The sequence below is a fragment of the Pogona vitticeps genome, chromosome 4, assembly GCF_051106095.1.
Source record: "Pogona vitticeps strain Pit_001003342236 chromosome 4, PviZW2.1, whole genome shotgun sequence".
NCBI classification, from domain to species: domain Eukaryota; kingdom Metazoa; phylum Chordata; class Lepidosauria; order Squamata; family Agamidae; genus Pogona; species Pogona vitticeps.
In genome coordinates, this window is record NC_135786.1 from 14,294,804 (window position 1) to 14,310,529 (window position 15,726).

At 46.4% G+C, this 15,726-nt stretch overlaps 1 protein-coding gene across 1 annotated transcript; it reads left to right on the forward strand.

The window, feature by feature from the left end:
* The first annotated feature begins 6,601 nt into the window (after positions 1 to 6,601).
* Positions 6,602 to 15,392, forward strand: CTSZ (cathepsin Z). The gene is made up of 6 exons (XM_072996807.2): positions 6,602 to 7,177; positions 9,741 to 9,904; positions 10,988 to 11,167; positions 12,273 to 12,423; positions 13,296 to 13,458; positions 14,868 to 15,392. The coding sequence occupies exons 1-6, from the start codon at positions 6,819 to 6,821 to the stop codon at positions 14,979 to 14,981; spliced, it is 1,131 nt and encodes a 376-aa protein (XP_072852908.2). The 5' UTR covers positions 6,602 to 6,818; the 3' UTR covers positions 14,982 to 15,392.
* Positions 15,393 to 15,726: the final 334 nt, after the last annotated feature.

Sequence of the window (15,726 nt, forward strand, 5' to 3'; positions counted from 1 at the left end):
CAGGAAGACTCGGTACTTACAATCTAGCAAACTCCAAATTACCCAGACAATATTTGCACAGGTGGGATTCCCTCTGTTGATCCCTCAGCTACTGGATAATATACCATGTGGCTCCAGCTTTTATTGATAATGAAAGAGAAGTCCTGCTGAACAGGGCCAGACCCGCCATTAGACAGAGTAAGGCTGCTGCCTCAGGCAGCAGATGCTAGATGATAATGGCAAAGTTCTGGAATAGAGAGCTGGGGGCTAGGCAGCTTGTGCAGCTTCCCCTAACCCTAGACTTCTGCGAAGTGCACTGGAGGATGCTGTCACGTCACCAGTGTTGAAGAGGGATGCAACTGTTAGTCAGGTTGAGCTGCGTACTTGCAGTAGGAGGCATCATCTTGCTCTTTCCCTCTGGTAGCAGAATATCTTGGTCCAGCCCTGCTGCAAGATCAGACCCAAGCTCCTCCTGGTCCAAACGTCTGTGTCAAAGAGCCACTTGTTAAATGCCTTTGGAATGCTACACGCCAGGCCATCAGAAAGCAAGAAGTGGGATCTGTTAGTCTCACAACATTGAGAGGCAACACTTAGAGGCTGGACCTCAGCTCCTCAGCTGCTTTGGCTAACGATCCTGCTCTCTGGGTGATCTGGAACTTGTGGCCCAAAAAATGCAGTCTACGGCTTGGAGTACTACAGTTGTTCTGAATAGCAATACCACCATCGTAGTTAAGGATCTCTTGGGGTTTTTCTCCTGCAGGTAGCATGTAATTGCATGATCCAGATCAGGACCATCAAGTGGAGGTTCATGAGAAGGGAATGTCTTCTTAGCCTATGATCTAGAATGTAGAGAACCACCTGTTTGCTTAATTTATTGAGTTTTTTTCATTGGCAAACTGGGAAGGAGAATGAAACATACATGGGCGTTTAACACACACGAGCACTACAGAAATTAGGCTGGTACCCTTTTCCTGTTTTTGTTTTTGTTTTTGTTATTCATTATCCCCCAGTAAGCAGCCCTCAAAACTCTTTGCCATTGCTTTTATAGCAACACAGCCCTGAAAATGAAGCATCATGGTTCCAGACATCACAACCCCTGTGGAAGCCACAGCAAACAAGGTCTTCTTCTGATAAGGAAGAAGGCTTTGCTATCTCTGACAGCCACATTGTCTGACAGCATTTTTTTTTTGAAAAAGCTGATGCCTGCACCCACCAGCCCTGCTATACTACATAATGACATGAGATTTGCCCAGTCTATAGCCTCACTATATGAGGGGGAATCGGATATAAGGAAAGTTAACTTTTTAGACTTCAATACATAGAATATCCTAATGAACATGGTTGGTAGCCATGGTAGGTGGGATATCCTGCAAGTTGCCATGGAAAAAAGTTGCCGTGTGTATGTCGTCAAGTCAATTCTGACTCACAGCAACTCAGAAGTGGTTTACCGTTCCCTTCTTCTGGGGACACCCTGGAACTGTGCAGCTTGCCCAAGGCTACACAGGCTTACTTTACTCGCAAGAAGCTCAGTGAGGAATCAAACTCCCAACCTTTGGCTCTCTGCAGCTAGATACCTTAACCACTGATCTATCCAGTCAGCTGTGAAGACCTAGGAATGTGCAAATAAGAACCGATTTTAATAGATACTAGAATTGTAACCAGACAAATGCTTAGATGCATAGATTTGGGAGGGAATTTGGCCATAGGTGGCTGATGGACCAAATGTGTTGGAGTGAAGGCGTGGGAGGTACAGGTTGCTTTGGCCACGAGCTGCTCCTAATTTTGATACTGGTTCAAGGAATGGCTGGGGCATGACAGAAGAAGGAAAAAAACAAACAGTGCGCCTTGGAAGAGATAAAACTGGGATCTTGTACATCATCTTGTCTGTGCTTGGGCACACTTGAGTGCCACTGCGTAATATAGTCCATCATTCCCACCATTAGATGAGAAGACCCAGGTTCAAATTTTAACTTGGCTGTTCATTCAGTGGTTTTGAATCTTGCCCACTTCCTCTCAGCTCAAACCGCTTCACAGGTTGTTAAGGGGATGCAACAGGTGGGCAGAAGAACCATGTCCACTGTTCTGGGTTCCTGGGGTGCAGTATTATTGGTCCAACTCTCTTTCCCAAGAACTATCTGCAGTTTTGGCCAGCTCACTGGATTTCATGCATTGCTGGATCCTGGGTCAAATTACATGGTACATGTTGATCACATTGCTACAGTTAGAGCATATTATTGTGCAAATGATACTCTTAAAGTCTATTGTTTCTTGTAGTTTCATCTTAACTATATCTTCCCTCTGCAATTCTACCAATTTCCTCACATTAGCAATATCGCCAGCATTTGGAGGACACTTCAGCTCCTTTTCCTGCCTTCCTTCATGTGGCACAAGTATTTAACTGAAGGGCCAGCCCAAGCCATGATGCTGCCTGAGGCAAAGAGCAAGACAACACTTTTCCTGGATTCCATGTACAGAAGCAGACTTGGACTGGCAGATTAATTGCCCTTCCACACTGAAAGAGGGTAAAATTCTCCTCCACACCTAAGGAAACTAGGTTTGTTTAGAACTTGAAGGAGAATAAATGCTTGAGGAGTGCTTTTACTATTGTTGCTTAGTCGTTTAGTCATGTCTAACTCTTTGTGACCCCATGGACCAGAGCACACCAGGCCCTCCCGTCTTCCACTGCCTCCCGGAGTTGGGTCAAATTCATGTTGGTAGCTTCAATGACACTGTCCAACCAACTCGTCCTCTGTCATCTCCTTCTCCCCCTGCCTTCATACTTTCCCAACATCATGTTCTTTTCCATCTCTTCTCATGAGATGGCCAAAATATTGGAAACTCAGCTTGAGGGTCTGTCCTTCCAGTGAGCACTCAGGGTTGATTTCCTTCAGAATGGATAGGTTTGTTCTCCTTGCAGTCCAGGGGACTCTTAAGAGCCTCCTCCAGCACCCCAGCACCACAATTCCAGCACCACAATCCTGCCAGCTAAAGCAGTTGCCTCAGCTTACCTAATGGTAGGGCTAGTCCCATAGGGTTGGAATCTAGAGTGACAGAGCAGGCCTGTGGTGGTGATGATGGTAGGGTTCTGCTATCTGTCCCCAGTTAATGTAATACATTTTCTATGTACTTTCAGCACTGTCTAGAACTTTTTGAACTTCTATCATGTTTCTCACCCGGATGCTTGGGAGTCACTGCCTGGATATCATATTCCTGGTAATAGAAATAAAATTATAGTAAAACCACATCCTTAACCACACAACAGCTGCTTGTAGTATGGAGTACCTTATCAGCTGGCAACAAACATGTGAAGTCTACTGTAATACAGAATATATTAGCTGTATTCAAAAGCTTGGGATATTAACCGTTTCTTCTAAGATCTACATCCATTATTTTTGAGAAATCCTGTCTTCTACTATGTACTGTAGTTCCTCCAGAATCGCAAGGCTACAAGATCTCTCATTTTGCAATTTGTCAAAGTGCTGGGTGGGATACGATGATCCAGCATGAAACAATTATCACAAAAATACACTTTTGCAGGTGGTATTGCTTGTAAAAGCTTTCCAAAGCATTATTGAGTGGGTAGATTTTGTTGTGACTGTCAATTGAAATGCTAATGGTGCGCGAGAATAGCATTTGCAAGTGGGAAAAAAATCAAACATAGGGGAAAAGAAACACTGTTCATGTTATCAACCAATGACTAGCGTTTTAGCAAAATGAATAACAGAAAAGCCCTTTGCAAACAATGGCAGCTGTTGGAAATCATGGCAGCCAGGAAAGCTAGTGGATGGAGAAGTATATACATATACTAGAAATATATGTGAGCTACAAATAGAGCAATGACTGAATTGGGATAAAAAATGGAATGGGTCACAAAGACAGATCACCTTTCAAATGAGTAAGTTTTCAGGCAGCAAGCACTGGGCTGGCCATTTAAAATCCAAAGGGTACAGTCACCAACTACAGGCTGTGAATGCTTGGAAGAGAAGAACACAATTGGTGGGAGGAAAGTAATGGGGTTTTCTTTAGCAAACTTTGGCAATGATGAGAGCAGATGGCAGTGTGTGTATCCTAGGATTCCAAAGCATTTGTACAAATGTTGATTTGCATTTTAGCACAGAGGGTGTGAAGCTGGAATCTTCACAGTTGTTGTTGTTGTTGTTTAGTCATTAAGTCATGTCCGACTCTTTGTGACCCCATGGACCAGAGCACACCAGGCCCTCCTGTCTTCCACTGCCTCCCGGATCTTCACAGTACTATGTAACAAATCCATGCAATTTGAAAGCACTAGGCCAAATGTGTCCCCTATGTACACCCAGGTATTCTAGCTGCCAGCCAGGAGACATCTTAAATAACTAAGACTAGGAGGGCTCCTAAAGGAGATTAACCCCAATCACAGCACAGTAGATTTCAGGAGGGTCCCATGAGCCAGAGAATTCACTGTAGGTACGAAGCCCAGATGTACCAGGAAGAGCAATGTGTTGTTTGCAAATACTGTAGCTGGTTCCTGATCCAAACATCAGTGTCACCTTTTATATGTAAGGATCTTCCCTTTCAGAAAACATGCCAGCTCTGATAACACACTCTATGCATGTGTAAAAAGACTGCTTGAGCTCCATCCCATCAGAGTTAATTAAAAACTCTGGTGATTGTATTTCATGTGGTGCAAAAGCATTATATATGCCAGGGACCAGAAAATAAAGCCCCCGGGCTCACCTGTATGAGAACCAGGCTTAGCCTTTAAGCTTCCAACCCCAAAAAGGACACTATAGAAATGAAATCTGCCACTAGGCCATATTGGGGGTAGAAGGGTGGAGCTTGTCTCATGCATCCCTTTCTCCTCTTCAGGGTGGCTTTCTGGGGGGGGGGCAACTTAATTCCAGATCAGAAGTTACTTTCTCAACATCTTGCATACCTCCTGCCAAATTTTCCTGCATGCTTGGAGGTACACCTGGGACTATCCCTTTGCTGTTTCCAGTTTGCAATCAACTTGATGCTGATGTACAAACATTTTTAGTATGGTGCCATCCTAAGAAGGCACATTTTAGCCTGACTTTCTGGTCAATAGAAGTTACAATAACATCTTGCAGGGAGCTCACGGCTGCTTTAGGATTGTGACCTAAAATGTCTAAAAATGGGACAGGAGGCTACAAACAAATTGTAGCAAGCAGGGGGCAAAATAAGCAGCCTTTCATCACACTTCTCCCTTTATAGATCTGTTTACCCTTTCTAGCATTCAAAAGAGGAAGGCTTTCCCGAAGATGCAAACCGAAGGCATGTGTACCATATCTATTTTTCAACAGATGGTCTGCAAGGGTTACTGACTAAACAAAGGAAATAATGGGCACAGTCTAAAAAGGAATGTTAAGAATACCAAGTTCATGTAAAAAGTAAGCTGTTCAAGACCTGCAATTAAAAGATCCAAAAAGAAGTGTGGAGTGTGTTGCCAAACAGGTGCCTTATAATTTAGTTGCGTGAACAGAGCCGTCAGCATCATTCAGTGAAAACCAGAACAGATATGGCCCACAGCAACTTCTTTAAGATGAAGACTCAACAAAACCTTAAAATTGAATACGTGTATTATATAGAAATGTATGTATTCCTGGCTCTACTGTATGGCATGGAATTGTGATATTCTAACACATGGAATCGTTTAAAAAAAAAGAGATAAAAGCATTTGAAGTGCATAAGTATTACAGGGTACTAAGAACCAACGAAGAAATGCTGAAGCAAATGAATAAAAACTAGAAAAATCACAAAACACACAGAAGGTGGGAAGCACTTTGGTCATCTAATGAGGAAGCAAGAACTTAGATGGTTAGATCATTCAAGGTAAAAGAAATGGGGAAGAGAAGGCAAGAAGGAGAACTTATTGACTGAAGAACCTGGGAAACTGGTTTGGATGCAACACAACATCATTGCCCAGAAGTGCTCCTTCCAAAGTCAAGAGTCACAAAAAAAGGAAGCGGAATCATCTCTTTTATTGATAAGCAGATCGTACTGGTTTGCTGACGGAGAGCCGAGCCGCCTTATTCTGCGGCTCTAATAGTAACGAAGTTTGGGTGATCTTGAAGATTAATTAAATTCTTCAGCAAAACCCACCCCCCAACCCTCTCTGGTTTATGAATGTGGGATGATGCGATCTGATCATAAACGCGATTCTGAAAGCCTGAAAATGGCTTGATATTTTTGCACAATATCGTGCCGGTGTTGCCAGCAGGGAAAAAGATGCCGAGTTTTACACGGCAAAGAGCAGCTTGAACGCGGGCAGCCTTAACAGCGGCGGTCAAGATGGTCTATACTGGATGGCGCCCCTCTTGCGCTCCCTGCTACTCACAGAGCGACACCAGGCAAGGGAAAATGCCAACAGCCGACTGGACCTTTTCCCATCAGTTCACCCAAACACACAGCCACGGTCAGGGCGGTGTTTCAACAAACGTGAACGGTAGTGATCCAGAAGAGGGGATCCCGCGGATCATCTTGACAGCTGCCGCCTTTGGTGGGTCAAATCCAGACTTCGGCTCCTCTGCTCGCTGGCAGCAGGAACCCGCCTCGAGGGGCTTCAAGGTCCCCCGCATTGAAAGCCGGTCGCGAACCGGGCGCCCTGGGGAAGACGCCGCCCGGTGAGGACCCGCACTCGGAGGTTCTGCCCGGATCCTTCGCGCAACGCAGGGGAGGCCGGGGCGCGGCTGCTCCGTCTCTCTCTCCTCCCCCTCCCCGCACGTCTGCGGCAGCCGCGCCGTGCAAACCCCCAGGTAGATCCCCGAGCCCCGGGGGCAGCCGCGGGAGCGCAACCTTGCGCGTCCCAGACCCCTTCCACCCCCGCCCCGCTTTCCCGGGCGATGGCGGCGTGCTTCCCCTTCCCCTTCCCCGTCGCCAATCCCAGCCCGGGTGGGGGCAGGGCCGCCGCCGCCGCCCGGTCTGATTCACACGACCTCTCCTTGCGGAGCTGCGCTCACACAGCGGGAGCCGCCAGCCCGCCTCGACAGCCCCGCAGCCGTGCAGCCGCCGGGACCCGGGAGCCAGGCGACCGCGCACCGGCCATGGCCTCCCCTCTCCTCCGGCGGGCGGCCCTCTTCCTGCTGCTGCCTCTCCTGGGCGCTTGGATCGGCGCCCGCTCCGCGTCCGCGGCCGGCCTCTACTTCCAGGAAGGGCAAAGCTGCCACAAGCCGCTCTTGCGCCAACGCCCCGGGGGCCTCAGGTAAGGCGGCCGGCGAGCGACCGCGGTCCCGCTCCCCGGCCTCGGCTGCGCCCGCCCCGGCTGCGGCCCCGGCGCCTCCTCGCTCCACCCCAGGCCAGCCCCATGAGTCGGGGGGTGGGAGACACACCGAGGTTCCCGGTGCCTGGGGCTCCAGGCGCTCTCATTGCGGCTCCTGTCCGGGAATCGAGAAGACACGCAACGCCCGGCGGAGAATGCGATTCCGCCCTTGACTCGGGTCTTTGGTCGTCTGGATCGCACGACCACCGAGGACAAGGCTTGTGAGAACAGGGGAGGGGGGATGTAAAGGGAAGAACGGGAATGCACGGGTCTTGTTTCGGGAGATCTTCGCGATAATGTAATGCTCGGGAATGTGCCGGACCTCCCAGATAATGTTGGTCTCGTGTTGGCTCTGCAGGTCAGGACTGATGGGAGTTGTAGTGCAGGAGCATCTGGAGGGACCCACGCTCGGGGTCCCACCCACCCCCTCTGTGGTGTAAATGGATGGGACCATTAAGAAACGCATCTCAAAAGCTCCTTTTGAAAGTCACAGGAAACCCCCTCCCCCCTTTTTTTAAAAGGTGTTGATTAATGTAAATAATTTAAACCGTGGGAGGATCTTTGCTTTAGAGATAGTGGAGGAGACAAAAACTATCTCCCAGACATATTCCCTGGAAGGAAGCTGAAGATACTCTCAATTTAAATGGGAACAGGATTGCAAGGTAATTAACGGAGTTGTAATGAGGGTGGAGAAAGCGGGACTGTGACCCAGGGCATCGGATTTTAGGAGGCACTAAATTGTGATGCTGGAAAGGCATCAATCCAGTCCATCCAGGAGCAGGCATCGCCTCCTAACCGGTTCAGCACTGAACCCCACGTGACTGTCACCCCTTCTTCACCCCAGGCCTCCTTCCCCATCCTTCCTTCCTCAATCCAAGGATGCTCCATGAAGCCAGGCTTAACTAATCAGGCAGCAAAAATTGCTGGCTGCCAAAGTGAGTACTGTAGTTACAAGTTCTCCTAATTAACCTGCAATATTTTAATCCCTCATTCTGTAGTTCCTGTTTGGGGTGTGGCATCTTCTCCCCAGAGATTCAGATACTGTACTGGGAAATCTGTGAGGCTCTGCACTAAGGTTTAAGGTCCTAGCCTTAAACCCATCCTTCCCAACACAGACCTCTGGGGTTTCCCGCATGGCCATAACTCCCAAGTGACACCACGTTTTGATGGCTTCTCGACTTCTGCACAGTCACTCCCCACACACACCCTCCCCTTCAAACAGGTTGAAATTAAAGAAGTTTCCTAAGATTCCCTTCCTAGCAGTGACAGCTTTAAGATAAAAATCTGATACTGTTGTGGGTCTCATATTTTGGCCACAACAACACTGCAAGGAAGGATCCGCTGAGATAAACGATGATTATCTCAAAGTCGCCTGCTGGCAGGAAAGCGGAACTTGGATCTCTGCAGAATGACCTTGGTGCTAAAATCTGGAAGCAGGCAAGCTGATGCTGTCCGGATGATTTTGGACTCTTAACGCATGGTGCCCCTGACTTTTGGCTGTCCTGGCAGAAGCTGGAGGGAATAGTTATAACCATTAGGCCACAAATACTCTGTCAGCTCCTAATGTCCAACATTTTAGAAGAAGTGCAGGGTGCAGCGCAACAGCTACACAAGATAAACTGATCCTGGTTCTCCTGCATGACCTTCCTGTCAGATTCTGTGCCACATTCAAAGTACTAATATTAACCCATCAGTTCCTTGACGATTTGGGACCTCGCTACCTGTTGGAGTGCCTATCCGTAAGATCCTTTACTTGGTCCACCTTGTTGCGGGTGGCCACTCCAAGGGAGACCCAGAAAATGACCACCAGGAGCAGGGCCTTTTCACTGGTGGCCATGACATGTACGTACGCCAGGTTGCCTTCCTCTTGCCCTTCAGGTAATGTGTTAAAACAGTGCTCTTCAAGGAAGCCTTTAAGAATGCCCTCTCTCTATAATAGACCCTTATGTTTTGTCTGATTTCGCTTTTTGTCATTATTATGGTTTGTCCACTTAGGGTGATGGGCACATGGGGTGTTTGAACTGTTGTCAACTGCCCAGAGTAGTGGCTTGCCACAAGAGGCGTGGCATATAAGTGCAATAAATAAAAAAATAAGTAACAACCCAGGAACACAAGAAGTGAAGATCAGACCAAAGGCGGATCCATCTAATTCAACACCCTAAATGCAACAGTGCCCCCCCTGAGGTCTATGGAGGAGACCCCCAAGGAGGGATTGAGGTGGGAGCACAGTATCTTCCTTGTTCCCTGGGAACGGATGTCCAGAAGAATGATAAATAGCCATTCACTGTCTTATTTTCCAAGAATTTATCTTAACTCACTGGCAGCTGGGGGTGCTGACGTGTTATGTTGAGAAGGAAGTCTATTGTTCCTTGATACTCATGTGATCGCTAACCAAATAGAGAAGTTGAGAAACCATCACAAAGCAATGGAAGAATTCACTTCCCTTTTCCAGTGGATCAGTATAATTATTAATTTTCCTTTCCTCTTCACCTCCACCCTGCAACAGAACTTACCCTCGTCCGCATGAATATTTGGATATCTCGGAACTCCCCAAGAGCTGGGACTGGCGAAATATCAATGGGGCCAATTATGTGAGTGCCACTCGCAACCAGCACATCCCACGGTATTGTGGGTCTTGCTGGGCTCACGGGAGCACCAGTGCGCTAGCAGGTACGTGGTTGTGGTTGCACAGTTCTCATTGCCAACCCATGCTTGTCCCCATATCTACGAGAGGTATCCTGAGTGGGAGTATGGAAGTTACACGTCCTAGCTACTGTAGCTCACAGTCATTAATACCCAAGACTGGCCCAAGAAACGTTGCTTTCCTAGTCAGAACACTATATCATATTTATTTATTATATGTTTATCTTACACTTCTTCTGATCAGCCCATGCAGGCAGATCTTCCCCTGCATTTTATCAAAATAACCCTGTGAGGCAGGTCAAGGTGAAAAAGTCTGATTGATCCAATTGAGCTTCATGGTTCTTAAGGGAATTTGAACCCAGATTCTCCTGTGTCCAAAATCTAACCACTATATTTCAGAGCGTGGCAAGCTATTTCGGCCAGAGTTTGGGAAAGCTGCCTTTTTTGGACCGTAACTGAAATAATCTCCCCAGTTTTCATAGCCAGTGGTCATGCTGGCTGGAGAATTGCGGTAGCTGTAATCCCAAAAAGTAACTTTTACAAGTTGTAGCTTGAGGACTGAAGGCAGGAGATTCTACAATATCTCTCCCCATCCTGGATAGTGAAAATATGACAATAACAAATTAAATAATCCATAACATGCTGCATTTAAATAGCAACCAGCTTATTCAGCGGTCAAGCTTACTTTGCTAACAGTTCTGTTCTCAGTGCTTGGATCATAGGTTGTGCCACAGATTAAGCACCTCCCATCTTAAATTTCACCCTAATCCCCTTTGAACCATAGCCCCGCTATTCCCCCACACTTTCCAAAGCTCCCCCAATTTTCAGGATCAGATTTGTAAGCAACGGAGGGAGGCGGAGAGGGAATAGACGAGAGGGCAAAAAGAAAAAGTCTGTGTTTTGTGAGATCTGCTCTGTGTATGGCTTCCTGGGTACAGTACAACCTTTAACAGATGCATACCACACTGCAGTAATTTGTTGCAGTACCCATGTGTTCTGTTAAATTCCTCACCTAAGGGAGCCCTGTGGCAAAATGGTCTCTGAAAGGCAGACTACTGAAAACCTCAATTTATGTCCTATACGAATTACTGACTATCTTTTGTCTCTCAGATCGCATCAACATCAAAAGGAAAGGCGCCTGGCCCTCAGCTTACCTTTCTGTTCAACACGTAATCGACTGTGCTGAGGCTGGAACATGCCACGGTGGGGACCACCTCTCCGTGTGGGAGTATGCCCATAACCATGGCATTCCAGATGAGACCTGCAACAACTATCAAGCTAAAGATCAAAGTGAGAAGATGGGGAAAACACTGTGTTCATGTCTGCCTGCCTGCCTGAGCTTAGAAATGTTACTCGATTGCTGGGGAATACTGAGAGCTATACTCCAAAATTTACATTTCCAAACGGTGTTATCTATCATACAGTCCTATTGGGGGTGGGGTGGGTGGGGGGAAGCTAGATAAAAATAAAAATTTTAAAAAGTGGATGGGGAGTACTTCACCTTCAGAAGCCTACCTTGGACATAATTTCCTTCTAATAGAATACCAGCAAGAAATGAAACAAAATAAAGATAAAAAGACAAAGATATTGTGGCACCTTAAAGGCTGCTATATTTTAATGTGAGCTATCGTGGACTAAGTCCACTCCTTCAGACACAAAAATACTATATAGGGCAATGCATTTATAAAGAGATCGTTGTAGGTTAGTTGCAAATTGTGTGAGTCCTTCTGGCATTCCACACCTAGTAAGGACTTAAGGCCTCTGATATTCAGTGCTTTTTCTTTTAAAGCCTTGTTCTGCAAACTGCAACATTGGTTAGTAGTTAAACGAACCCCAGGCTATTGATAACAGCAGCAGAAATAATATAAGAATGCCTGAGTTTGCTCACCGGGCACCTTACTTTAGCAAACAGATATACACATACACAAACAATTTTTAAAAGCTAAAAGTGATCTTCTAGTCCCTTCTGGATTTGTTTAAAGGGACTGTATGGGCTGTGGTATATTCAGGGAAGCTGCAAATTACCCCTCAAAGCCTCCAAAGATTCTCATCCCTATCAGAGGTCATTTTTAATTTTAACATTTTGTAATCCTGTCCTAGTCTTTAGGGAAGGCTGCTTAGTTAAATGAAGAGCCTGTGTCCATTTTTGCAGGTGCAATCTCGATAAGCGCCACTGTTTCCCCAGAGGAGTTCTGATGTTCAGGGAGACTGTGTACTAGTGCCTTAGATCCTTTTAGATCACACGGGAGGGTTTCCCATCCTTAAATGAAACAAGAACTGTGTGCAGAACTGAAAAATGACAAAACAAGGCATTGCAGAACTGCTTTGCATGGTGTACAGCCATCGGATGAATGGCAGTTTCTGTATAAGTAAAAGATCTCTGTTGATTTTGTAGAATGTAGGAAGTTTAACCAGTGTGGAACATGTGTCACTTTTGATGAATGCCACGTGGTAAAGAACTACACCCTCTGGAAAGTAGCAGATTACGGAACTGTCAGTGGGCGAGAAAAAATGATGGCAGAAATCTATGCAAATGGACCCATCAGGTAAATAAACAACCTTTTAATGTCATGTGTGTCCCGATAATAACTTGTGGAAGCCCACGAATAAACCAGTAGCCTATCAGAGTGGTCTGATTTATATGTCATGACAAGCCAAGGTGTTACGGATCTCTTGACGTGTCATTCATAAGCTGTGATGCCTGCTGTACAGTTGCTCTTGCCTGCAATGTTGTTGTTATGTCCCACCATCAAGTTGCCTCTGATTCATGGTGTCGCTGTGAATGAGTGGTCGGTCTCCAAGATGTCCTTACAGCAGCACCTAAACAAGACATAGACTTCACGTCTGGGGTTTGTTTGCTATAACTCCGAACCTGGTGGGCGCCATTGCTCTGATTTATTCCACTTCCCATGTGAAAGAAAGGCCAGGGTTGTCGTGGTTTGTTTCTCTGAATTATTGAAAGAAAAAAAAAAACAAGCCCATTCAGTAACTCCTGCTGGGTTCACACTCTAAATGGGTATGATCAGCTGACATGCACCAGTATTCTGACTTGCACATAACAAGCCAAAACATTTTAGCTTGTCATGATGTTTGAATGCATTTGGTAATATAGAAAAAAATAAGCCCAGTCCCTTTGCCCATGGAGTTTTAAGCTCTGAAACATTTATATTACACCTGATCAAGTTAATGTAATCAGAACACTATATGTATTTTCCAGTTGACCTCTACCCAGCAGAACATCTGGAGAACAAAGTCCAATGAATCAAAGCATACATTTTGGTATAAATGCAGTCTGAGTGCAATGTTGTGGCTTCAGATTATGGTCTTTGATTTGTGTGACAGCGTCCAGAGGGGCTAACCAAAGCAGGCACCTTCCCTAGCATCCTAAGTATTTTGGGTCTCTTTAATTTTTCAACAGCTGTGGAATCATGGCCACTCCAAAGCTAGATGAATACACTGGAGGACTTTATGCAGAATACAAGCTGTTGCCTATGATCAACCACATAGTCTCTGTCGCCGGCTGGGGAGTGGAAAATGGAACAGAATACTGGATTGTCCGGAACTCCTGGGGCGAGCCGTGGGTAAGGCAGACAGAAAAAACCAAAAATACGATTTGTATGTGGTTCATTGGGGATGGAGTTGGGTGAGAAGATTTCATTGTATGCTGTAGAGATGGTGGTAAATTTGGAAGTGGAAATGTGCTTCCTTCCCCCCCCCACCACCACCAGGAGAGTCCATAAATGCAAGGAGCTGGGTCCCTCTGTAGTACAAAACATAGGGAATGGGTCTTTTGTAAAGTTAATGGCCCTTAATTGCCCATTGAAAACTAAACCACTCTAAAATGCATTACATTTTGGCATGAATCTCTTGGGATCGCATGCTTTTGGTGGGAAAATCAATTCCTGTCCCAGCTGCTGTGAGCAGCAAAGCTCTGAGGAGAAAAGGAAATGGGGGTGGGGGTGCGTGATGTCACAGTCCCTGCCCCTGAGAAACTCACAGGGCTTCACCCTGTCCTGACTGTATCACACCACTAGGCTTTAACAGGCCTTGGCAACATTTGATAATCACAGGAATAACCAGTATAATGAGCTGATTCAAGTTGGGGAAAGGGTTTGTATAGGTTTTGATCTACATCTGGGGCTTTATCTTACTTTAAAGGAGGGAAACAGAAGACTCACACAATTTGGGACCCCCATAGTGGATGCCACCCTGCCTTCACCTTCCAGTCACCTATGGCTGCTCCCATGGTTTTGTTGTTGGGAAACGAAGCAAAACAGGGCCATTCAGCGAACCCCTGTATTGGGTTGGAATTTGGCTTGGAGGCTGGCATAGGTTGTGTTTGGATTCAGACTGATCAGAGTGGACAAAATGCCAAATGACCGTGTCCGTAGCATGAAGAAGCATTACGTATGCATATAATGGAAGGCTCCGAAACTAGGAGGAGGATGTGTATGACCAGCCCAGAAAAGGGCCTAGATAGCATTTTTTTTGGCTGTGTGTGGAGGAACTGCACCTCTAGGAAATAAATAGTTATTTGGTCACATGTAGAGATGGGTATGAACCGCAGGTTAGGTGATTAGTGCTGGTTTGTGTGACCTCCTCTGGTAGGCGCCCACATGGACGCAACACCCTGGCTTCCCTGCCTTGCTTCCCCTTCTCCAGGCACTGCCTCTGAGGGGGGCATTATCAGCCGGGAAGTGCAGAACATCTGTTCAGCTGACAAACAAACCAGCGCAAACCACCAAACCAATGGATCATGCCCACCTCTCTCCATAAGCCTCCATATCATTCCATCCCCTGTATACAAACATCTTAACCTTCTCGGGATGGACACAGGAGAGCCTTCTTTGGTCTCCCCCCCCCCCCCGGTGTGCACACAGTCCCTCCTGAATCTATATGTAGTTTCCAGGCTTCTCTGTAATAAGAAAAAGTACATGGATTTGGAGCTCCTTGTGATGTGCTCAGACTAATGCAGACTAACACCTTTCAGGGAGAGCGTGGCTGGCTTAGGATCGTGACGAGTGCCTACAAAGGAGGAAGAGGACGGGAGTACAACTTGGCTCTGGAACAGGACTGTGCTTACGGAGACCCCATCGTTCCTTAAGTCCATTGCTGGGCTTCATTTCCGCTTCTGGAAAGAGGACAGGTAGTTCTTCAGCACTGTACACGCAAGAGGACATATTAGCACGGATAGGTCCCCTTGTGTTGGTCCCTTTTTGAGTTCACAACTGTATGCAGAATCCTCCGTGAGGGATGGCTATTAGCTGCAGACAGAGGGCAAGACTAGACATTGATTTTCCACTTAGGAACTTTTGCTTTCATCAGTTGTGATAGAGTGTACGCAAAAACTGAGAGCCCAGTGTGGTGGTGTGATTACTTGTCGACAAGGACTCAGGAGACACGGGTTCAGATCCCACTGCGTGGTCGTAATGATGATAAAGTGGGAAATACCTTGAGCTCACTGGACGAAATGTAGGATACAAATGTAATAATAAATAAACACATTGACTCCAAACTAGTGTACATTGTCAGATTAAACATGACTCTGAAACTCCTTGAAACACCTTAATGGTGTGGTGTTACATTATAGGTGGTACATTGCCATTCCTAACGGGCTCTGGCACATTTGAAGGGGGGGGCACCGACAGACACCTTTTCCGTTTGTCTCTTCATGTTGTGTCCTTGTTTTAACGGGGGACCCTGGAACCTTAGAAGAGTTCTTAAAATGGCCATGGCCAAAAAAAAAAAAAAAAGGTTGAGAATCGCTGACTTAAATCATGTTGCCTCAGATTTGTGGGGTGGGTGAGTGGATTAGTGTGTGGAAAGCTAGCTCAGTAGCTCAGTGAGTT